Raw genomic sequence first — 23,740 nt, forward strand, 5'->3', positions numbered from 1 at the left:
TCATGCCACTGCACTCCAGCCTGGGTGGCAGAGCCAGACCTTGTTTGTTTTTAAAAAGATTTTTAAAAATTAGCTGGGTATGGTGGTGCATACCTGTAGTCCTAGCTGTTTCGGAGGCTAAGGTGGGAGGATCAGCTGGAGCCCAGGAGTTCGAGGCCAGCCTGGGCTGTATAGTGAGACCCTTTCTTTTAAAGAAAAAATGCTTTTTAAGTTTTACTTAGTCTCTTTTTTCCTGGAACTCTGAAATTCTGGTGATAGGAATGTTGATTTCTTATTGTTTCACAGGTTCTTTTTTTTTGAGGCACAGTCTTGCTCTGCTACCGTGCCTAGAGTGCCGTGCCTAGAGTGCCGTGGCATCAGCCTACCTCACAGCAACCTCAAACTCCTGGGCTCAAGCAATCCTTCTGCCTCAGCCTCCTGAGTAGCTGGAACTATAGACACCCACCACCATACCAGGCTAATTTTTTTTTTTTTACTGTTTTTAGTTGCCCAACTAATTCTTTTCTATTTTGCGTAGAAATGGTGTCTCGCTCTTGCTCAGGCTGTTCTCAAACTCCTGGCCTCAAGTGATCCTCCCACTTCGGCCTCCCAGACTGCTAGGATTACAGGCTTGAGCCACTGCACCTGGCCAGGTTCTTGAGACTGTTCTTTTTTTTTCCTTTTTTTCAGTCTTTTTTTTTTTTTTTTCCTATTGATTTGGCCTGAAGTTTAATAATTCTCTTCTCTGTCGTCTTCCCTGGACTGTTGAGCCCATTATCAAGTTTTTAAAATTTGGTCATTGTATTTTTTAGTCCTGTAATCTCTATTTGTCTTTTTTCTATAACTTTAATTTCTTTGATATTTTCTACTTTTCATTTGTTTCAAGGGTGTATGTAATTGCTGTCTGAAACATTTTTATAATGGTTCCTTTTAAGACTTTGTCAGATATTTCTAACATCTGATTCATCTTGATGTGCACATGTATTGATTGTTTTTATCAATTTATGATTTTCCTGGTAGTATAACAAGAGATTTTGTGAGTATGTTGTGGTTATTTTGGATATTTTATTTCTGAGACTTGAGATCCTATTTAATCTTCATTTTTAGTCAGCAGTCTTTCTGTTGAGATGTAACATAATGATCAGGTGGGTGTGTATGTTTAGCTTCCTCTTTGGCCCTGGTACTTCACTGGCAGAAGAGTACTGACTTTTACTGCCCTGTTGCAGATGGGTGAGATGAAAGCTGACATTCTCCCTTGGTATTTCCTGATGAAGTGCGGTACCAGCTCATCCCACTTTGTTGCTTCTGAGTTAGGGTTCCAGCTCAATTCTGTTGTGCCTCAGTGACACCAGGGAGGGAGGAAGCATAGGGCTAACTCACCCCACTGATTGCTGCAGAATAAGGGTGGTGTCTCAGTTCCCGATTGGGACCTTATTACGAGGAAAGGAATAGGAAGTGAAGTGATGCCTTGCCTGGCCTCCTACCACCTTATTCCTTCTTGTTATTGGCAGGTGGAGGTAGAAGTTAAGCTCCCTACTACTCCCTACTGATACTGAGGGGTAGGAAGTTTTTTTTAGTAGTTTAGGTCAAAGAACCATGAAGTCTTCAATTAAGGTCTCCTTTACTTACGTCTCCCCAGGAGTGAAAATATTGAGTTCTTTAGGTTCTAACATTTTACAGATTATAGGTGTAAAATTGTAGACTCATGACTCACTAAACTCGTGCTTTTAATTCTGATACTGTGCAAGGCAGTGCTAGATATTTCTGCTCTCAGGAGTTTAGAGTTTGAGAGACTTTAATAAACAATAATTTTAAAGATGAAAGGGATGACCAATATAATTAATTCTTACAAATGAAACAATTTGCATGTCAGAGAGTCTTGAAAGTTATTTAGCTAAGATGTTTTTCAACCAGTTCAATTTTAAAAATTATTTTGAAAAATAAAACATGCACATGGTTAGAATTTCAAACAATACAAGAAGATATAGAGTGGCAACTCATTTAAATCCATAAATTTCCAAACTATGAACTTCTGACTATATCATTTTTATCAGAAAATTTAAAACAACACACTGGGCAGTTCTTAAGAGACTATGTGAAATCTTGTCAGGTAGGCCATTACTTCAAAATAAGACATCTTTATGCAAACTAAGTTAAGTACATTTTTATTTAGCACAACTGCCTCCTTAACATCTTTTCTTGAATGACCCAGATGCATTGCAAATTTACTGTCTCTAAAATTGAACTCATTGCAACAGTTTCCAAACCACCTCTTAAAAACTGGAGCAGTCATCTCATTGCTCCAATTTCCTAAGCCAGAAACTTGGGAATCATTCTTATCTCCTCTTCTAATACTCCTTTGCTCCCCAGTGTGAAGTTTTTTTGTGTTATTTTGTCTGTGATGTTTTTGTCTTCTTATTTCTTTGGCACCAGGATAATATTGGCCCCTTAAAATGAATTGTCTTGTTCTCTCCTTCATTTTCTAGAGTTTGTGTGAGGTTTGTTTTATTTCTTCCTTGAGAGAATTCACCATTAAAACCAGCTGGGTCTGGACTTTTGTGGAAGATTTAAAATTCCTAATCCAATTTCTTTGTTTGATATTACTGTATTCAGTTTTTCTATTTCTTTTTGAGTCAGTTTTGGTAATTGTATTTTTTAAGAATTTGATCTATTTCATTTAAGTGGTCTTGTTGCTTATAAGGCTTTCATAATAATCCCTTACTGGCTTTGATTTTTGCATGATTGGCTATTAATCCTCTGTTCATTCCTGATTGTGGTCATCTGTACTCTCATTTTCTCTTTAGATCAGTATCTATATCTCTCCTTCTCTTCCCTCCTCCAAACTTCCTGCACCCTCTCTCCCATCTAGTTAATTGTTTACCAACTTTGAGTTTCATTCCCATCTCTCCCCATTGATATCTACTCTGATCTTTATTTCATCCTACTTACTTAGGTTTTGATTTGCTCTTTTTCTAGCTTAATGAGGTACATGTTCAGATGATTGGTTTTAGATAAGGGTTTTTTTTTCCCTCTTTCTTGTATAAGTCTTTAAAGCTGTAAATTTCCTTCTCAGCTCATATTGTTAAATGTGGTACCTAATAGCCACAGGGGGCAATTAACATTAAACTTTAATAAAGATAAATAAAGTTGAAGATTCAATTTTCTTAGTCACCACAGTCACATTTCAAGTATTCAGCAATCACATGTGGCTAGTGGCTACCTTATTAGACAGTGGAGATACAGAACATTTTTTATGGCAGAAAATTCTTTTGGATTCTAAGCACTCCTTTAATAAACATATATTTAGTTTTAATTTTTTTTCCTTGAGACAGAGTCTTCTTGCTCTGTTGCCGGGGCTAGAGTACAGTGGCGTCATCACAGTTTATTGTGACCTCCAACTCCTGGGCTCAAGTGATCCTCCCACCTCAGTCTCCTAAGTAGCTTGGACTGCATACATGAGCCACTGTGCCCAGCTATCATTTCTCTTTTGAGCCATGGGTCTTTTAGAAGTTTGTTTTAAAATTTCCGAATATTTGGGGCTTTTGAGATTTCTTTCAGTGGTTAATTTCTAATTACGGTTGACCCTTGAACAATGTGGGTGTAGGGTGACAACCCTCCTGCACAGTTGAAAATCTGAATATAACTTTTGGCTTTCCTGAAATGTAAGTGCGGATAGCCTACTGTTGAGTGGAAGCCTTATAGATAACATAAATAGTCAATTAACACATATTTTACATATGTATTATATGCTGTATTCTTACAATAAAGTGAGCTAGAGAAAAAATGTTATTAGAAAATCCTAAGGAAGAGAAAGTATATTTGTTATTCATTAAGTGGAAGTGGATCATCATGAATATCCTCATCATCTTCACATTGAGTACTCAGGCTGAGGAGGAGGAAGAGGACATATTGATCTTGCTGACTCAGGGTTGGCAGAGGTGGAAGAAAATCCTTGTATGAGTCCACGTTCACAGTTCAAACTCTCGTTGTTCAAGGGTCAACTGTAAATTGAGTTGTAGCAACCACAATAGGAAATCATACTTTGTGTGATTTCAAACCTTTTCACATTATTGAGACTTGTCTTATAACTAGCACAGCGGTCAGTGAAGTATTTCTGAAAGACCAAAGAGTAAGTATTTTATGTTTTGCAGGCCAAATACAATCTCTGTCGTTGCTGTTACCAACCGCTCCCCCTTCCTCCTCTCCGTCACCTTCCTCTTCCCCCTTTTCTTCTGCAATTCTGTGAAAATAAGAAACTGTTCTTAGCTATTGTTTCACACAGAAATGGTGTGTGGGCTTGATTTGGCCCATAGGCCTTAGTGTGCTGATCTCTAGCCCAATAAAATGGTCTGTGGTTCAGAATGTTCCATCTGTGCTTGGACAGAATGTGCATTCTCCTGTCTTTTGGTGGAGTGTTCTGTATCAGTTACCTCTAGTTGATTAGTATGTTTAGTATGTTAATAGCCTACTGTTAGTAATTTTTCTGTGTAATTTTCAGTTACTGAGATGAGTATTGAAATCTCCAACTAAAATTGTTGAATTGTCCATTTCTCCTCTCAATAGTTACTTATATTTCTTTGTGTCTAGTAATAGTCTTTGTCTGAGAGTCTGTTTTTTTCCTGATGTTCACATAGCTACTCCACCTTTCTGGCTACTGTTTTCATGATACATCTTTTCTTCTCCCTTTACTTTGAACCAACCTATTTGTGTCTTTGAATCTAAAAATGTTTGTTTTAGAAGGCATGTAGTTGGATTTTGCTTTTAACCTATTCTCAATCTCTTCCCTTTCATTGGAGTGTTTAGTTCATTCATATTTTTAATACCCTTCCCCCTAGTTCATTCACAGTTAATGCAAGCAGTGATGTGGTTGGATTTAGGTTGGCCATTTTGCTATTTGTTTTGGATATGTGTCATGTTGTTTTGTATATGTGTCATTGGTTAACATGTCTAAGACTCTTAACCAGTATTTTTATTAAGTATTTTTTTTCTTGTGTCCATTATAACCAATATATTTATGGTCCTTTAAAAATTTTTGATTTTGTTTTTACTTTGTTTTAGTTGTTACTCTTGCAGTTATGATGTGTCTTTAACTTATCGCAGTCCACTTCAGGGTAATACTGTTAATATATTAATTTTGTTAAAATACAGGAACTTTGCTTCACTATAGTTCCATTTCTATCCTTTGTACTGTTATGGTCATAATTGTTACATTTATGATCTTAAAAACTCAATACAATGTTATTAATGCTTTAAACAGTCTTATTTTTATAAAAGAAATTCAGAACAAAAAGTGTTTTATGTCTTCCCCAGGTATTTACCATTTCTAGTATTCCTTATTTCCTTCCTGTGGATTTGAGTTACTATCTGGTTTTATTTCCTTTCAGCCTGAAAGACTTCCTTTTTTTAGTATTTTTTGTGGTGTAAATACGCCAGTGACATTCTCTCAATTTTTGTTTATCTGTGGATATGTTTATTTTGCCTTTATTTTTGAAAGATATTTTTGTTGAATATACATTTCTTGGTTTACAGTCTTTCAGTACTTTGAATGTTATTTTATTACTTCATGCCCTCCATTGTTTCTGATGAAAAAAGTCAGATGTTGATGGTATTGTTCCTTGATGAATTGTTTTTCTCTTGGTTTTCATCCATTTGACTGTGATGTGTCTGGGTTTGATTCAATATGTGTTTATTCTATTTGGGGTTCTTTCAGCTTTTTGAATCTGTAGATTAATGTGTTCCATGAAGTTTTGATGTTTTCTGCCATTATTTCTTCAAACATTTTTATACTCCTTTTATCTCCTGTGACTTTTATTAAATTTATGTTGAGATTGTTGACTTTGTTCCACTGGTTTCTGAGGATCTGTTCAGTTCTCTCCAGTATTTTTTCCTCTTTGATTTTTGGATTGGATATTTTTAATTTATCTACAAGTTCATTGAAGTCTGTTAGAGTCTAGATATGTAGTGAAATTTTCATTTTGGATATTATGCTTTTCATCTGTATAGGTTCTTTTTTCTAGTTCTCTCTTGAGATCTCTTGTTTGTTGAAGCAATGCCATAGTATTTTATTCTTTGAACATAGGTTTCTTTTATTCTTTGAAAATATTTATAATAGCTGCTTTGAAATCTTTATTTTCAGTCTCATGTGACCTTTAGGCTTTCTTGGGATCTCCTTTTTGTATTATATGTGCAGTTTCCCAGTTAGCCAGCTATGTATAGAGAGTTTATCTTAGCCTTTCTGTGACTCTCTCATTTTAGGGTACTTTGTGTTAGTTTTGTGGTTGGTCTGTTGCTTGCTCCAGCTGTGACCCCAACCCAAGTATAGCAAAGCCTATTCTTTCCAAACAGCAGTTTATACCTGGCAAGACTTGTTTTCTCATTCACCTCCTTCCCCAGTTGATTCTGCCCCACAGGACAGCAAAGCTGCTGTTTGTATGGTCAGCCGCATTCTAGTAAAACTACTGATATTGCAGACCAGACCGTTGAAGTGGGTGGGAGTTGGGATCATGGGAGCATCCTCAGGCAAGAAGGCCTGAAACTTTAGCAGTCTTTATAGAATAATTGCTTCTCATTTTGTCTGATAATAGTTAATTCCCAGTAGTCTGAATTAGGTTTTGTGTATTTTTTTTGGACAGTTTTGTATAGTTTTATACTTTGGCTTTGAGGAGAGGATTTGCTTTTCATTGTGACATTATTGGAAACTGTTAATTTTTTCTTTTTATCTTTTTAATTTTAATCGCCTTAAAAATAAGTAACATCTCAAGTATTCTACATAGAACTGCAGTGTCTTTTACCGTAGGAGCTAGTCATTTGTGGCTATTTAATTTTGTAGTTACCGAAACTTAAATTTAAAAATTTAGTTTGTTGCACTGGCCACTTTCCAAGTGCTTAGTGACACCTGTTGTATTGAATGCTGCATGGGACAATGCAGATACAGCATTATTGCAGAAAATTCTGCAGAAAATGCTGTTACACAGTGTTGCTCTAAAATCTTTGAGACAAATAATAACTTGTAATGATAGCTTATATAGCTTATAATGTCTGAGTACTTACTATTTGTCAGATTTTATGTATATTAATATTAACATGTAATACAGGCTTTGAGATAGATACTATTATTATTCCTGTTTACAAATGGGAAACTAAGATTCCAAGATGAAGGAACTAACACAAAATACAGCTTTGGAGGCCCTGGGGCTGGCTTTTAAATCTAATTAGTCTAGGTACAGAGTCTATGCCATTATTATTTTGCTATAGTGTGTCTTTGATAAATGATGCCTGGTTTCTGACTTGAACTAAAAAGTTCTTAACATTTTGCTAGTTTTAAATGCTATTCAATTTTTTGGTATATTGTTCTTTTCATGTTTAAGTTGTTTGCTTCTCTTTTTTTAATGTTCTTATTAATGTCTGAATTTTATCATATACTACTGTAGCATCTGTTTATGTAACCATATGGTTTCCTCCTTCAGTTGTTTTGGTGTGATTGTTTTAACTTTCCTGCTGTTTGAATAATCCTTGAATTACTGGTGTAAACACTTGATCATAATATGGTATTCTTTTGGTAAATTACAAGATTGCTAATATTTCATTGAGAATTATAGAATCAATATGTTAGAGTGGTCTGCAGTTTTCTTCTTTTGCATTTTTTTTGTCAGGTTTTAATAGAAAGACAATGTTGAGCCCTATAAAATGAATTGAGATTTTTACTCTTCTGTTCTAGATTAGTTCAAATAATAATGGAGTGCTGGTTGGTTTTTTAAGCATACTTATCTGTAAAACCACCTGGATTTCCTAGTTTTTAAAATAGCAGCTCTCCTAATCTTTGAATGTTAATACATCTATTTAAGTTTAATTCTTGGTTTGCTTTTGATAAGTCATATTTTACCAGGAAATTGTCCGCTTACTCTAGATTTTAAATTTTCTTGCTTTGGAGTTACATGTAGTATTTGTTGATACAGGCTTAGTAAGCTTTCAAAATTCTCCTTTTTCATTCTGACTTCTGTATGTCTTTTTCTTCCTTATTAGATTCCTGAAGGTTTATTTTATCTTTTTCTCAAAAATTTTTATGTTTATCAGTTTTTCCTCAATTTTGTTTTCAGTAATGTATATTTTAGCTTTCCATTCTCATAGTTACTTTGGTTTGTTTTATCATTTTAAAAAATTTCTCAGAGAGAACTAAATTCTATTTTTATGATTTTTTTTTTAAAAAAAAACCAAACAAAATTTAAGACTACAGTTAACAATAAGACCATTGAGTATGAACTGTTTCTCCTACCTTTTTTTCTGGTTACCTTGTAATTTTAATTTCCAGCTGGAATCTTTTTCTTTTGGGTTGTGTGTAGTAACCTTTTTATTTATTTTTACTTTGTAGACTTTAACATTTTATTTATTTGTAATTAGGATAGGGACTGTAAAAATCAGTACCTTTTGAATCGAAAGTTTTTTTTTTTTTCTTGATTCTGGTAGCTAAATTACAAGATCAAATTTTGTTAAGAGTTCAACAGACACACCAAAAATTGTGTTTTTTGCTCCAGGGAATATATAAATAGCTCTTAAATTGTATTCATTTCTTTTTTGTCTTGAAAAGTTTATTAGAAAGTTTCAGTATAATTCTATTTTTGTAATGATCTCCTTTCATTGTAATGATTTTTCCTTTTATTATTTAGCTGTTGTTTTACTTCCTTCTGTTATTTTTAAACTATTTTCACCCTGTTTTTCCTTGGTCATAGTAAATGGGATTTTTGTTTTGTTACAGTAAGCATTTATTTTATGTTTAATGTATTATTAATAATTCTGTATCTGCAATCTCTGTTGTTTTTCGTTTTTTCTCCCAATTGTTTGTAACTTTGGTTGGTTTATTTATTCCTGAGTATGTTTTCCTTGCTTTCACTACTTTAAAGATGTCACTCCACTGACTTCTGGCTTATGTAGTTTCTAATGAGAGGTCTGCTATCTTTATCTTTGCTCCTAGGTATGTGATGTGTCTGTTTTTCCTTCTGCCTTTAAGAGTTAGTCTTTATTACCGGTTTTTAGCAATTTGATCATTATGTGCTTTTTTTTTTTGCTTTTTCTTTTTTTATTGAAATATACAGAGCTTTTATTTATTTTTGTTGTTATTATTATTATTTTTGAGACAGAGTCTTGTTCTGTTGCCCTGGGTAGAGTGCAGTGGTGTTGTCATAACTCACTGCAACCTCAAACTCCTGGGTTCAAGTGATCCTTTTTCCTCAGCCTCCCAAGTAGCTAGGACTACAGGCACATGCCACTGTGCCTGGCTAATTTTTCTATTTTTAGTAGAGACATGTCAAGCTCTTACTCAGGCTGGTCTCGAACTCCTGAGCTCAAGCAATCCTCTTGCCTCAGGCTCCCACAATGCTAGGATTACAGGTGTGAGCCGCTGTTCCTGGCCCATGATGTGGTTTTTCATGTTTTTATTTTGAGGTATTATCTTCAAGAATAATTGAGATTCTTACATCTCTGAGTCAAAGTTTTAATTAAAGTTGGAAAAACTTGATCATTGGTTTTTAAAATATTTTTCTGATTCTTAATCTCCTTGGAATTAAGTTACACATATATTAGACCACTTGATAATTGTTTCACAGGCGGTAAACCTGTGTTTTTTTGGTGGGGGCAGGGAGCATTTTTTGTTCATCTACATGTTTTCTTTTCTTTGTCTCCTTCACTTTTGTCAGATTTTTCTTCATGTGATTTGAAGCTGTCTTATTAGGTATACATGTGGTTATATTTATATGTTCCTGAGAATTGAATTGATATTTTTATTTAAAAAACTCTTTTTTTTTTTTTCAAGAAACAAGGTCTCACTCTGTCACCCAGGCTGAAGTGCAGTGACCCACTCATACCTCACTGCAGCTCAAACTCCTGGGCTTAATTTATACTTCTGTCTTAACCTCCTGAGTAGCTGGGACAACAGGCACACTCCACCATACCTGGCTAATTTTTTATTTTTATATTTTTGTAGAGACCAAGTCTCCAACTGTTGTCCAGGCTGGTGTTTAACACCTGGGCTCAAGCTATCCTCCTGCCTTGGCGTTGGCCTCTCAAGGTGCTGGGATTACAGGCCTGAGCACCTGTACCTGGCAGAAAAATTCACTTTCGTTTCTAATAATTATTTTTGTGTAAAGGTCTATCTTATCTGATATCTGTATAGCTACTCTAGCTCTTTTATAATTACTGTTTCCATGACTTTTCCATCTTTTTCTCCCCATCCTATTATGTGTCTTTGATTTGAAATGTGTGTATTGTAAACCGTATACAGTTAATCTTTTCTTATCTGGTCTGACCATCTCTATCTTCATTGGTGTGCTTAATTCATTCTTATTTACTATCATTGATGTGATCAGATCCATGTTGGTTGTTTTGCTATTTGTTTTCTGTGTAGCTCATACTTTTTTTGTTCATTGGTTCTTGTTTGTCTTCTTTTGTATTAAATAATTTCCTAATGTACCATTTTAATTCCTTTGATCTTTTTACTATAATTTTTGAGTTAATTTCTTAGTGATTGCATTAGGGATTACAATATGCGTCTTAGTTGATCATAGTCTACTTCAAATTACTAACTTGAGTAAAACACAGAAATTTTGTTCCAATATGGCTCCCCACCCTCTTTTGTGCTGCTGTTGTTATGTACATTATGGATATATATGTTATATAGCTGTGTGTTATAAACACAGCAGTACAGTATTATAGTTACTGCTTTATACATTTGTATGGTTTTTAAAGAAGAGAAGAAAGAAAAAATGTGTTTATAGTCATTTATATTAACCTTTTAAATTGCTATGGATGCCAGTTATAGTTTAAATTCCATGCAGTTTTCTTTTAAATAAGTGAAGGAAGCCGGGTGCTGTGGCTCACACCTGTAACCCTAGCACTTGGGAGGCCAAGGTGGGAGGATCTCTTGAGGTCAGGAGTTCGAGACCAGCCTGAGCAAGAGCAAGACCCAGTATCTACAAAAAATAGGAAAATTAGCAGGGTGTGGTGGTGCGCACGTATAGTCCCTGATACTTGGGAGGCTGAGGCAGGAGAATCACTGGAGCCCAAGAGTGTGAGGTTGCAGTGAGCTATCATCATGCCACTGCACTGTATTTCTGGCAACAGAGTGAAACCGTGTCTGAATGAATGAATGAATGTAAAGTAAAGTAAGTAAAGTTAGTAAATAAGTTGAAGGAAAGAGGAAAAAGCATGTTTATATGTTTAACATAATACATTTACCTATGTAATTAACCTTACTACTACTGTATTTCTTTATGTGCATTGGAGTTACTGTTTGAGTCTGAAGAACTTTCTTTAATATTTCTGGTAAGGCAGGTTAACTAGCAGTGAATTTTCTCAGTCCATATTTATCTGGGTATGTCTTTATTTTCGTTTTCATTTTTGCAGGTTTTGATGAATATAGAATTCTTGGTAATTTTTTCTTTTCCTTTGTACATTTTTTATTGATGTTTCCACTTAGCCTAATTTTTTCTTTAATTTATTTTTTATTAATACATTATCGTTGTAGGTACCTTTTTCTTTTACCACATTGAATTATGTGCCTTTGGTCCTTTGTTTCTGCTCAAATTCGCTGTTAATCTTAACTGTTCCCATGTATGTCGTGAGTCATTTTTCTCTTATACTCCTTTCAGAATTTTATTGTCTTTGACTTTTAGCAGTTTAACTGTGTGTATCTTTAGAAGATAAATTAATGCTCGTGAGTTTTTGTAAGAGCCACTAAGGCCAAATATTTTCCTCTACATTTTGTTTTCAAATACTTTGTTCTGAAATAAGATATGTTTTAAAGTATTTTCTGTTTTGGTAATTCTTAAAAATTCCACTTAAAAAAAATCTGGGTTGGTCAGGCAAGGTAGCTCATGCCTGTAATCCTAGTACTCTGGGAGGCCAAAGCGGGAGGATCGCTTCAGCTCGGTAGGTCGAGACCATCCTGAGCAAGAGTGAGACCCCGTCTCTACTAAAAATAGAAAAAATTAGCTGGGTGTGGTGGTGCATGCCTTTAGTTGCAGCTACTCGGGAGGCTGAGGCAGGAGGATCGCTTGAGCCCAGGAGTTTGAGATTGCTGTGAGCTAGGCTGACGCCACGGCACTCTAGCCAGGGCAACAGAGTAAGACTCTGTCTCAAAAAAAAAAAAAAAAAAAAAAAAAAAAATTCCAATTCGAACAACAGTATTATTCCTTAATTAGTAATTGTTTCACTTTTGGGGGGAAAAGGTTATCTTTTTATTATTTTTTAAAGGGTATTGTACCCATATATATATAGTCAGTGAAATCTTTTAATTTTTGGCTTTTTTTTTTTCTATCATGGGCAGGTTACATGATTAAAATTTTGTGGCCATAGGAAAACAAAATAGTTTTCTGTTTTTGAGTTAAAAAATTTCATTCATAGATTCAGTGTTTGTGATGCACAAATGTTCACATTTTAGAAGGACAAGATGGTACTTAAATTTCCAGCAGAGTCTGTGGTAGTGCCCTGTAATCAAATGCCTTAATATTTCTGCAACAATATTTACCCTAAATAGGGTAACTAAAGATATAAATAGCTTTATGCCAGTTCAGGTTAGGTTTTTTTCACTAAATGTGTTTTGTAGCCAAACATACCGTAATTTTCTATATTTCAGAAATTGGATAAAGAAATGGGAGCTTGACAACTATAAAATCTTTTGTTTTAATACCATGTTTATGCATTTTCATTTGTTTTTGCTCTTTGTAGTTCTGTTGTTTGTTTCATACAATTTTTGACAGTTTTGTTGGACAGTCTTCCTCTTTGTCCTATTTAATGCTTTTTGACTTGAATTTAGATTTATATAATGTTAATATTTTCTTCACTTTTGGGGGGAGTTTTGCCTTTTTTGTTGTTTTTTTTTTTTGCATTTCCTGGTATGTATTTGTTTGTACTTTTCTTTTTTAATAGATATGTTTTTAAATTTGATCTTCCAGACTGCTGATTTGCTTCTTAGGAATTGCCATTTTTTTTTCATGTCTTTTAATTTTTTTAAATGTGGAAATTTTGTTTATTTAATTCTAGCAGGGCTTTTTGCGGTATATTTGTAATTTTTATTATCACTGGATTTTCTCTGAAAGTTCTCAGTTTTTTTTTTTTTTTTTTTTTTAAATTCAAGGTCTCCTGTGTTTCTTCCATTAGTTCTGCCTCAGCAGGAGCCAGTTAGCTTGTTCTGATTGTTCAGCTTGATCTCCTTCAAGCTACTGAACCTTCTCAAATAGGATATACTTGTTCTTTGCCTATTCATGAGTGTGACTCCCTTTATAGGGTAAAATTTGGGCACGTTGGTGTGGTTATTCGTTAGTGGTGAACCAGCAGACCATGGAAAACATGATGATACAGTTTGTCTCAGCTGCCCTGTACTGAATGCATTTTCAAATTAAATGCTTTATCCCCAGAGTAGCAGAGCCTCACTGTTTCTCTGCTCAGTGAAAATATAGCTGAAGTTGGAGAAGCAGACCTTCGTGATCATTTCATGACTGATGGAGTCTGTCAGTATAGCATTCAAATGTCCCCCTAAAGGAGGCAGTGAATAAGCAGATGCATTGGACCTAAGAAGCCATAGAATCCTGGGTCTTCATGGTCATCGCCCTAGGCTCCACTAGGCCTCTGCAGTTCTGTACCTCCTTCCCCCATGAAAAGAGAAATGAAAACCGAGTTGCATGCAAGTTTACTTAAGCACATGTGTGCACACATGCAAACTGAACCCTTCTCTCTACTGTGAATTATACCCGCTTAGAAGACTCAGAATCCCTGTGGCTTAGATTTTAGTACTTGAATTCAAGAACTATCTTGAAGTTTCTGGTTATATGGTATTATTTTCATCTGATTTAATGAAATATCATTGACTGCAGGACCAGATAGTAAATATTTTAGGCTTTGTGGGCTGCATATAATCTCTGTAGCTTTTTTCTTCTCCTTTAAAAATATAAAAATCATTCTTAATAAATTGTTGATTGAGCTGTTTTACTGGTACACTGCATTTTTTAAATAGCTGGCTGGCTATAACTTACCCATATTGTCAATTGAAAAGTATGATATTTGTATACAAATTTCTGTTCATTTTGAAAAAACTTGGGCAACTTATTTTAGATGATGCTAGTATTGGAAATATCTTGTGATATTTGGTAGTGAATGTATAATTTTCTTATTATGTAAGCTTTTTGAATTTTAATTTAAAGACTAATATAGGCATACCTTGGAGATAGAGTGAGTTTGTGTTAACTGATATTGTGATGTTGTGGTAAAGTGAGTCACATGAATTTTTTTGTTTCCCAGTGCATGTAAAAGATATGTTTTACACATACTATAGTATTTTAAGTGTGCAATACCATTATATCTTAAAAAAAAAAGTATATACCTTAATTTAAAAAATACCTTATTGCTAAAAAAGTGCTAGCGATCATCTGAGCCTTCAGTGAGTGGTAATCTTTTTGGAAGATGATGGAAGGTCTTGCTTTGATGTTGATGGGTGCTGACTGATCAGGGTGGTGCCTGCTAAAGGTAGGGATGATTGTGGCAATTTCTTAAAATAAGACAATAATGAAGTTTGCCACATTGATTGACTCTTCCATTTCAGAAGATTTCTGTGTAGCATATGATGCTGTTTGATAGCATTTTACCCACAGTAAAGTCAGTCCTCTTAAACCCTGCCTCTACTTTATCAAGTAAGTGTGTGTAATGTTCTAAGTCCTTTGTTGTCATTTCAACAATGTTCACAACATCTTTACCAGTAGATTCCATCTCAAGAAACCACTTTCTTTGCTCATCCACAAGAAGCAACTTGTCATCTGTTCAAGTTTTAGTATGAGATTACAGCAATTCAGTCCCATCTTCAGGTCCCACTTCTATTATAATTCTAGTTCTCTTGCTATTTTCATGACATCTTTAGTGATTTCCTTTACTGAAATCTTGAACCCCTGAAAGTCATCCGTGAGGGTTGGAGCCAACTTCTAAACTCATGTTAATATTTTTACCCTCTCCCATGAATCACAAGTGTTCTTAATGACATCTGTGATGGTGAATCCTTTCCAGAAGGTTTCGATTTACTTTGTCCAGATCCATTAGAGGAATCACTATCTATGGCAGCTATAGCCTTAGAAAATGTATTTCTTAGTAAGACCTTAAAATCAAAATGAATCCTTGATCAATGGGCTGCAGAATAGATGTTGCGTTAGTAGGCATGAAAACAGCATCCATGTACAGCTCCCATCAGAGCTCTTGGGTGACTAGGTGCATTGTCAATGAGCAGTAATATTTTGAAAAGAATGAATCGCCCACAGCAGGAATTTGAGAATCATCTGTCATTTCTAATTTCTTTCCTTGCTATAATTCCTGCCACTCATTCATCATGCAGTCATTCATTAAGTCCAATTGATTCTGCTTCATTGCTAAGTTATCTTCTACATTTCTGTTAATTCTGAAATTAGAATTCTTCTAATTTCTATTAATTTAGTCTCTTATTTTGTCAGTAATAGACCAGCCTTTTAGTTAGGGAAATAGTTTAGTGTAGTTCTTAAGAGCATGGGCTGTAGACCCAGACATCTTGGTGTTTTAGATCTTGGCCCCTCCATTTACATCACCATCTGACATTGAAAAAGTTTCCTGATCTCTCTGATGCAAACTAATATTTATATATCTTTATATTTACTTTTAGGTCATGCATATTTAGATGTAACAAATGTTTTATTGTTATCTTTGCTAGTTGTTTTTTGTATCTCATATCTAAATATTTTTCTATTTTCTTAAATATTTAGGTTACACTATATAAAATTGCCATATTTGCAGGTCATAAATGTTTTAATGTTGGCAGTTTTACATGGTTGGACTTTATGCTTTCCTAGTTTTTTACTAGTTTTTACTGTTATATATTGTGTATCTGAAATTAATATTTTGTTCTTACTTTGAATAAAATTTATTAGGATGTTGAGTTCTAGATTGACTGTTATTTTCCCTCAAAGCTTTAAATGTATTACTCTGGTCATCTTTTGGTATTGTCTTTTTACGATGAGGTCTGTTGTCAGTCTGATTGTCTTCTATTACTGTAAATTTTGTTTTCTTGCTAGTAGTTAAGAATTTTTTCCTATCTTTGTTTTGTAATTTTCTTACACTATATTTAGTTGTGGATTTATTTCCATTTGTCTTGCTCAGGACTTGGTTTGCAGTCTGAGGGCTGATTTCTTCAGTTCTGAAATTCTCAGCTATTATCTCTTTAAATAGCATCTCTATACCTTATCCTCCATAAACTTCTAGAATGTGTGTTGGACACGTGGTAGACCTTCTCATTTAGTTTTTTAGCTTTTTTACCTTCTTTTTTGTAGTTTCCATTTTTCCTTATTTTTGTGTGAATTCAATCTTCATATCTATGTTCTATCCTGATAATTTTCACTTATCTCTTGCTTACTGTTTAACCTATTTTGAATTTATTCAATGCTTGTATTTTATTTCTTTGATTCTTTTTTAGATATACCTGTTTTCATAGATTCTGTTTGTCCATTTATCATTCTAAACATTTTACAAATATTTGCAGTCTTTTAGACTGCTTTATTTATTTGAAATCTGTGGTTTCTAGGTTACTTCCTAGTTTATTTTGTTTGTTGACCCACACTAAGAATATTGGGTTTCTTCATGTGCATTGAGTTTTTTATTGTTGTGAGCCTATCTTCAGTGGGAGTCTCTCTTGTGCCCTGGGATAGGAGGGGTTCTCATAAGATGGTTTGTGTTTGTAAGGTTCCACACAAACTTACTAGTTTCTTAACTTGGCATTTTTTTGTACTGTTCAGATAATACAAATTTTGGTTTTATATATCCATGCACATAGCTTTTTTGGGGTTTGGCTGGCAAAGATGGATGTTAGGCTGTAGGGCACCAAAAGCCTGTTCCATGACTTTATGGAGGGAGGTTAATTTCACCTTTTAAACTTTGTTTTCCTATTCCCAGCAGTGGTACTGATTGATAATCCTTGTGGTCCACTTGTCATCATTGCCTCACCAACTTGGGCTTTGAGTTCTGTATTTGTTTCTGTCACTTCAAAATTTTTTCTGCTTGCTTCCAGGCTTAGATATGCATTTTTCAAGATACACTTTAGTTTGTTATGTTTTAGCCATTTCTGTGTTTGAGTTGAGGGGCTGGTGGTCAGCTGGTTTTTCCACATCTGCTTAGGCATTCATTTTGAATGGAAGTCTACCGGTCAACTTACTGAAACTAAATTTCACTTAACCTAACACTGTGAAGATAAACTAGTTTGTAGACTTGTGTATTTTGGCCTTTTAGAAAGAGCCTCCTCTTCCCCTCCCCCTTCAATAAAAATTTTAGTAAACTGGGATTTAAAAGAAACTAATTTAATAAGCATAAATTATTAAAAGCTCAGAACTTGAGGTTTGAAATGATGAAATCAGTTCTAGGGACATTATGCATAAACTGGTCAGGTTTTGGGTGTCAATTTTATATAATGGTCAAAACTCATCCTGGCAACTAGCATTGAGTGAATCAGGAGCACACTCATCTGATATACACTGATTAGAAGGGGATATTCACTCATGACCTCACTTGGAAAATGTAAAATGTCTCTCATTTTTAAAGCATACATTTATATAATTTTTAAATTTCTTGATAAATATAGAAGCAAATAGCAAAAAGATCCCTACGAACCTTTAACTCTTATCTTGGAGGTAAGACACTCTGGCTGCTGGGTAATCTGTCAGAGGTAAGTAGTCAGCATAGGAGTGGGAGTTGCTGATGTCTGTAGACATGCGTTTTATTCCCTTGTGTCTCATCGAAACTTCTTTATACCTCAAGTTTCTGAATTCCAACTTTCTCTGAAAATTTTTTGTGCACATAAGAGTCTTTCTCTGCTGTATCTCCCCATTCCTTGTGTACTGGGCTGGGTTTCTTTTGGAACTGTTCAATTCTCCTTTTCTATCTGATTTTCTTAAAATTGCTTGTGTACTCTTTTGTGTGCTTTGCCCTTTCCTCACCCCTCATTTTTTTTGTATATTATGTTACTCTTCTAAATTCCGTAATATTAAGTGGGGATTTAGAATGAGAAAAAGATGAATTTGTATTGTCAAACTGTGATGTCAACCTGCTAGATTGAATTCAACATGTATAAAAACCTGAGGATCAGCTTGTTGAGTTTCAAAATATGTAACACCTAATGGGACTGCATGGATTCATTTATTTATACAGATGTAATGGATACTTTTATAATGAATCTTCTTGCTTAGAACATAGAATGTCTCTTCATCTTTTGTGTCCTTCGTCAAAAATACTCTTTCATTTAGACGTCGCACATTTCTCATTAACTTTTACAGTGTTTTATGTAGATGTAATTATATGTATATATAAATATTTTCTGCTGTCCTTTATAGCCTCCTATTGTTTTAATTAGTAAACTTTGCACATTGTATTCTCAGTTTCCTTCTTTCTTAGTTGAGTTGGAGTTCCCCAAGATCAGCCTCGGGAACAATGATCCACTAGCAGGACTCATGGTACTGAGAAAATCTGTTATATCAGGGTTGTGTTTTATTACAGTGAAAGGATACAGATTAAAATCAGCAAGAAGAAAACATGCGTGGTGCGAAGTTCAAGAGGAAATAGGTGCAAGTTTCCAGTTGTCCCCTTCCAGTGTAGTTGAACAGGGATGTGCTTAATTATCCCAGCAACAGCGTGGGACCAATTACACAGGGGTATTGCCATGCAAGGAATCTCACCTAAGCCTTGGTGTTTAGAGTTTTTAGTGGGGGATCAGTCTCATTTGCATGCAGCCCTCACAGGACTGATATCAGCCTCAGGCATACAAAACCACTTTTATCAGGCAGAATAGTCCGTGGATTCAGAGGTCCTCTCGCAGGAGTCTCTCAAGGGCCTGTCCCAAAGACACATCTTCTTAGGAATGTGCAGAGTTTGAGCAACCCAGGCCTGCCAAGTAAACCCTTTCATGCATACTACTAAATGTTTGTTCATTCTTCAGTATCCTATTTAAGTGTCATCTCTTTAGTGAAAATTGACACGATTCACTCTAAGAAGAGTTAGTTGCTCCCAGATCTTTGTCCCTTATCTCCTTTGTAGTTTTATATTATACTGTGTTTCTTGAAAGGTTCTAAATTCATGACTCTTTAGATGTGAAAACATTTATGTTCTTTGTTTTTTTCCCCCTCATCCTCTGTGTGATGGTAGTAAGAGCGGTCGTGGTGGTGGTGGTGTTTGTTCTTATTCTTCTTTCTTTTCTTTTCTTTTTTTTTTTAATTTTTATTTATTTATTTTTAGTAGAGACTGGTCTTGCTCTTGCTCAGGCTGGTCTTGAACTCCTGAGCTCAAGCAATCCTCCCGCCTCAGCCTCCCAGAGTGCTAGGATTACAGGTGATTTCTCCTTCTTTCTCCTTCCTTCTTTTTCCTCCCCTTCTCCCTCTCCTTCTCCCCCTCCTCCACTTCCTCTGCCCCCTCTGCTTTGTCTCTCTCCTCTTCTTCTTTCTTCTTCCTCTTCCTCCTCCTCCTCCTCTTACTCCTCTTCTCTCTTTTTCTCTCTCTCTTCTTCTTCTTCTTCTTTGTTTTTGTTTTTTGTTTTTTTAATAGATGGACTCTTACTATGTTTCCTAGACTGAGCTTGAACTTCATTGTGCTGTTTCTTTCTTTGGTTTGAAAAATTGTTCTTGTGTATTTCCTTTGAGCAAGGTCTTTGTTTTTATTTTCATACAATTTTTTTGATAAAATTTATGAAATGTACTATATAAAACAATGTTTTAAAATATATGATCATATATTTGAGGGCTGGGCATGGTGGCTTACACCTGTAGTCCCAGCATTTTGTGAGGCCTAGGCAGGAGGATTGCTTGACCTCAGGAGTTCAAGACCAGCCTGGGAAACTTAGTGAGACCCTATCTCTACAAAATAATAAAAATCAGCCAGGTGTGATTGTGTGCACCTATAGTTGTAGCTACTCAGGAGGCTGAGGCAGGAGGATCGCTTAAGCCCGGGAGTTTAAGGTTATAGTGAGCTGTGATCGTGCCACTGCATTTCATCCTGGGCAACAGAGTGAGACTCTGTCTCTAAATAAGTAAATAAATAAATATATATTTGAATTTGTTTTAACTATATATATATATATACACACACACACACACACACACACGCACACCTACCTCTTGGGAGACTCTGATATTCCTACTTTTGCAATGACGTGTTTTATTTATGTTTTGATTTTCTGTAAGAACGACTATATGGCACTACAGTTTGTGTAGTACACGACTCTTGGGGACTCTTTATATCCCAGTCTTCGGTGCTTCCTGTAGTCGTGCACATTATAAACTGTAAAAATTATATACTAGTCTAGAACTCGTTTTGAAGGCAAGGATTGTGTCATTTAGGCTATATCCTCAATTCTGTGGCTGACACATAGTAGTTTGTTATATTGACTCTGGTGCTATTTTTAATTCTTAAGATTAGTTTCCATGTTGCCTCAACAATTTATCCATTCTGATAGATGCTAGAACACTAGCAGGTGAAGACACAGATAATCTTTCTTCCCACATTAGCATAAATTCAAGTATCTCTGAAGCAAGTCAAAATTTATAAGATAATAGACTGTGTTAGTTTTCAGTTGCTGCTGTAACAAAATTGCCACAAACTTGGTGGCTTAAAACAGCATGCATCTTGTTCTCTTACTGTTCTTGAAGCTAGAAATTTGATATCAGTTTTACTTGGCTAAAGTCAAAGTGTAGGCAGGACTGATTCCTTCTGGAGGCACTGGGAGAGAATCTGTTTCCTTGTTTTTTTCATTTTCTAGTTGTTTGCTGTCTTTGTTGGCTTGTAGCTCCTTCCTTTGTCTTTAGAATGCATCACTCCAATCTCTGCTTCTTTTATTAATTGCCTTCCACTTTTCTGTCGTCTGATTTTTCTCTGTCCCCCTCTCATAAAGCCACTTGATTACATTTAGGGCCTGTTAGATAATCAGGAAGTACCTTCCATCAAGAGCCTTAATTTAGTCACATCTGCAAAGTCCCTTTTGCCATGTTAAGTATCATTCATAGTTTCCAAAGATTGGAACCTGGATTTCTTTGGGGGAACCACAAAGAAATTCAGCCAACCACATTGTAATAAAAAAGCACTTTTAGGGGGTGGATATTAATGCTTATTTTTATTTCCTAAATAGGGTATAATTTTTACCCCAATGAAATAGGTCAATGGGTTATTTTACTCAGCTTTTCATACTCATTTCTTTGCTCTTATCAGTGACGAATGAATGTTTCCATATAGGCATGCACAATTTCCTTATTTTCTTCCTGAAGAAAATTTTTTTAATGTTGTCATTTTGTGTTGTAGTTGGTGTAATACGGTGCCCAGTATGCCGCCAAGAGTGCAGACAGATAGACCTTGTGGATAATTATTTTGTGAAAGACACATCTGAAGCTCCTAGCAGTTCTGATGAAAAATCAGAACAGGTATGCGTCTCAATTTTTCCTTATATTCCTATCTTGGTATCAAAATGTACATTATAAGAAAAACATATTTGTATAATTATGTAATTTAGGGTAGTTTGTTGTAGTTTCATCTTTTCAAATTGTAAATTAAAGATAGCTTTCTTCTGTACTCTCAAACTTGGTTAAAAGAGACTAAAGTCACTACTTAAAAAGTCAAATTTGTGTAGACTGTGGTCTGAGCCTTAGATTTTTACCTAGCTGATTGTTTGATCTGTAAGGAAAAGGATTTTATTGAAGATAAATGGATAACAATAATTTTATTCTATATACATTGAATTAGGCAGTATGTTTGAGAGCAAGTTAGAAGGTTCTTAACCTTTTTGTTTTGTGGATATATATATTTTATAAATTTAATGTACATTAGTATTTATTTCCTCTTTTAGGTATGTACTAGTTGTGAAGACAATGCAAGTGCTGTTGGCTTTTGTGTAGAATGTGGAGAGTGGCTATGTAAGACATGTATCGAAGCACATCAAAGAGTAAAATTCACGAAAGATCACTTGATCAGGAAGAAAGAAGATGTCTCAGGTAAGATAGCTGCAGTTTTAATGATTACAATTAACATCTGTCTTTTGCCTCTATAGCATTTTCTACTTATTCTTTATAAGCTTTGGATACCAACATCAATAAGCATTTAGAAAATTAGACAAAAATTTTATGTTTAGTTAAAAAAATATTTGTTTTATTTTGCTACAGAGTCTGTTGGAGCATCTGGTCAGCGCCCTGTTTTCTGCCCTGTACACAAACAAGAACAGTTGAAACTTTTCTGTGAAACATGTGATAGACTGACATGTAGAGACTGTCAGCTATTGGAACACAAAGAACATAGGTACAGAAGTCATAATTGCTTACCAAGAAATATTATAAAAAAGTGCTTGTAAAATTATTCTTCTTAAAGCAAATATTGATCCTATAATTTTGTCTCTTGAGATTTTAAATCTAAATTTTATATATTTTATTTCTTGAAGCAATATATGTTTCAATAAATTATTTAATGGGTTCCACATTCATATCTAATTGTCTTATGAATATTTGTTAAAGATGTATCATGGGGGTTTAGGTTCTTAAGAATGGAGTTGTATTATTTTTTGTTTTCTATTCCTGTGGTTCAAATAAGCTTTTTCCAAGTGTCATGTGGTATTTAGGCTATGGACTATAATCTGAAAAGGCAGTATTCTCATGGGTGTGGGTGTGATATTCATTTTAACATCAAAGCATAAATATACTGATTTCATGTTAGATGTATAATTTGCAGAAAAACTAGGGATTTATAAACAGTTAAGTAAGCATGGTTACTAACTCTTTAATGCATAGCTTTGTATTTTAACCCTGTTTTACTCTTAGAATTCAATAGTATTCACCTACCACGGATCTGTTTCATCTGAATTGTTTTGGAACTCTACTGAAATTTCTAGTCAGGTGTATAACAAAATCTCCCAGTAAATTTCCCCAGCTTCTATATTACTGTCTATTTATTACAAGTAAAATGGTCTAGCCTACCCACAGTCCAGGATTTTCTTAAGTGTTTTTCAAAAACAGTTTTTGTGGTTGGGTGGAAATAGGCTTTATTAACCTATTGCCAAAAAAGAGTAGGAGAAGTTGGGTTAACCATACTTAAATATATTTCTCAACTGTATGATATCTTAGAGTTTTTCATTCATCAGAATTTATTGAAGTACATTAGAATCTTCTTAAAGAGGGGGTACAGTAATCCTAATTGCTAACAATTATTGCATCCACTTTGTGCCAAGGACTTTTCTGAATGTTGAATGTTCATTTAATTCATACTACCCATGAGGTTTAGGTACTGGTATTACGACTGTTTTAAAGGTGAGGCAGCCTACTCACAGAAGGCTTTGACAATCTGTACAAGGTCTCATAGTAAGTGATACAGCCAGGATTTGAACACAGGCAGTCAGACTCCAGATGTCTTCTTAACCCATTTGCTTATTTTCTCTCATGGTATATAGAATACAGTATACAGACTATCTCAAACTTGACCATATAAAGGTAATGCTTTTTGTTTTTCAAGGCACCTCTCCCTATTTTACAAAACATGTATTAAATTTTTGTACCCTTAATTTGTTCAGAAATATCTTGTCTTTACGTGCAACTTGGCTGTAAATTTACCTGAAGTGACCAGTCTTGTGTATGCATTTACCTCAGGACCAAATTTTAACCGTTGATTGTGTCTAATAGTCTCAGTTAAGACATTCAGTTACCTTTCTAACAGCTGTAGCCAGATCTTTTTTGAACATTAGATTTCTTTTTTTTTT

The 23,740-nt window shown here is 34.7% G+C and overlaps 1 protein-coding gene across 2 annotated transcripts in view; it reads left to right on the forward strand.

Moving 5' to 3' along the window:
* The window catches only part of TRIM33 (tripartite motif containing 33), a 116,540-nt gene that overhangs the window by 24,942 nt on the left and 67,858 nt on the right, over positions 1 to 23,740 (forward strand). For both annotated transcript variants that reach the window (XM_069480803.1, XM_069480805.1), the window contains exons 2-4: positions 21,307 to 21,425; positions 21,848 to 21,992; positions 22,161 to 22,293. In XM_069480803.1, coding sequence (XP_069336904.1) covers positions 21,307 to 21,425; positions 21,848 to 21,992; positions 22,161 to 22,293 — 397 coding nt within the window. The remainder of the gene's footprint in view (positions 1 to 21,306; positions 21,426 to 21,847; positions 21,993 to 22,160; positions 22,294 to 23,740) is intronic.

The sequence above is a fragment of the Eulemur rufifrons genome, chromosome 8, assembly GCF_041146395.1.
Source record: "Eulemur rufifrons isolate Redbay chromosome 8, OSU_ERuf_1, whole genome shotgun sequence".
Lineage (NCBI taxonomy): Eukaryota > Metazoa > Chordata > Mammalia > Primates > Lemuridae > Eulemur > Eulemur rufifrons.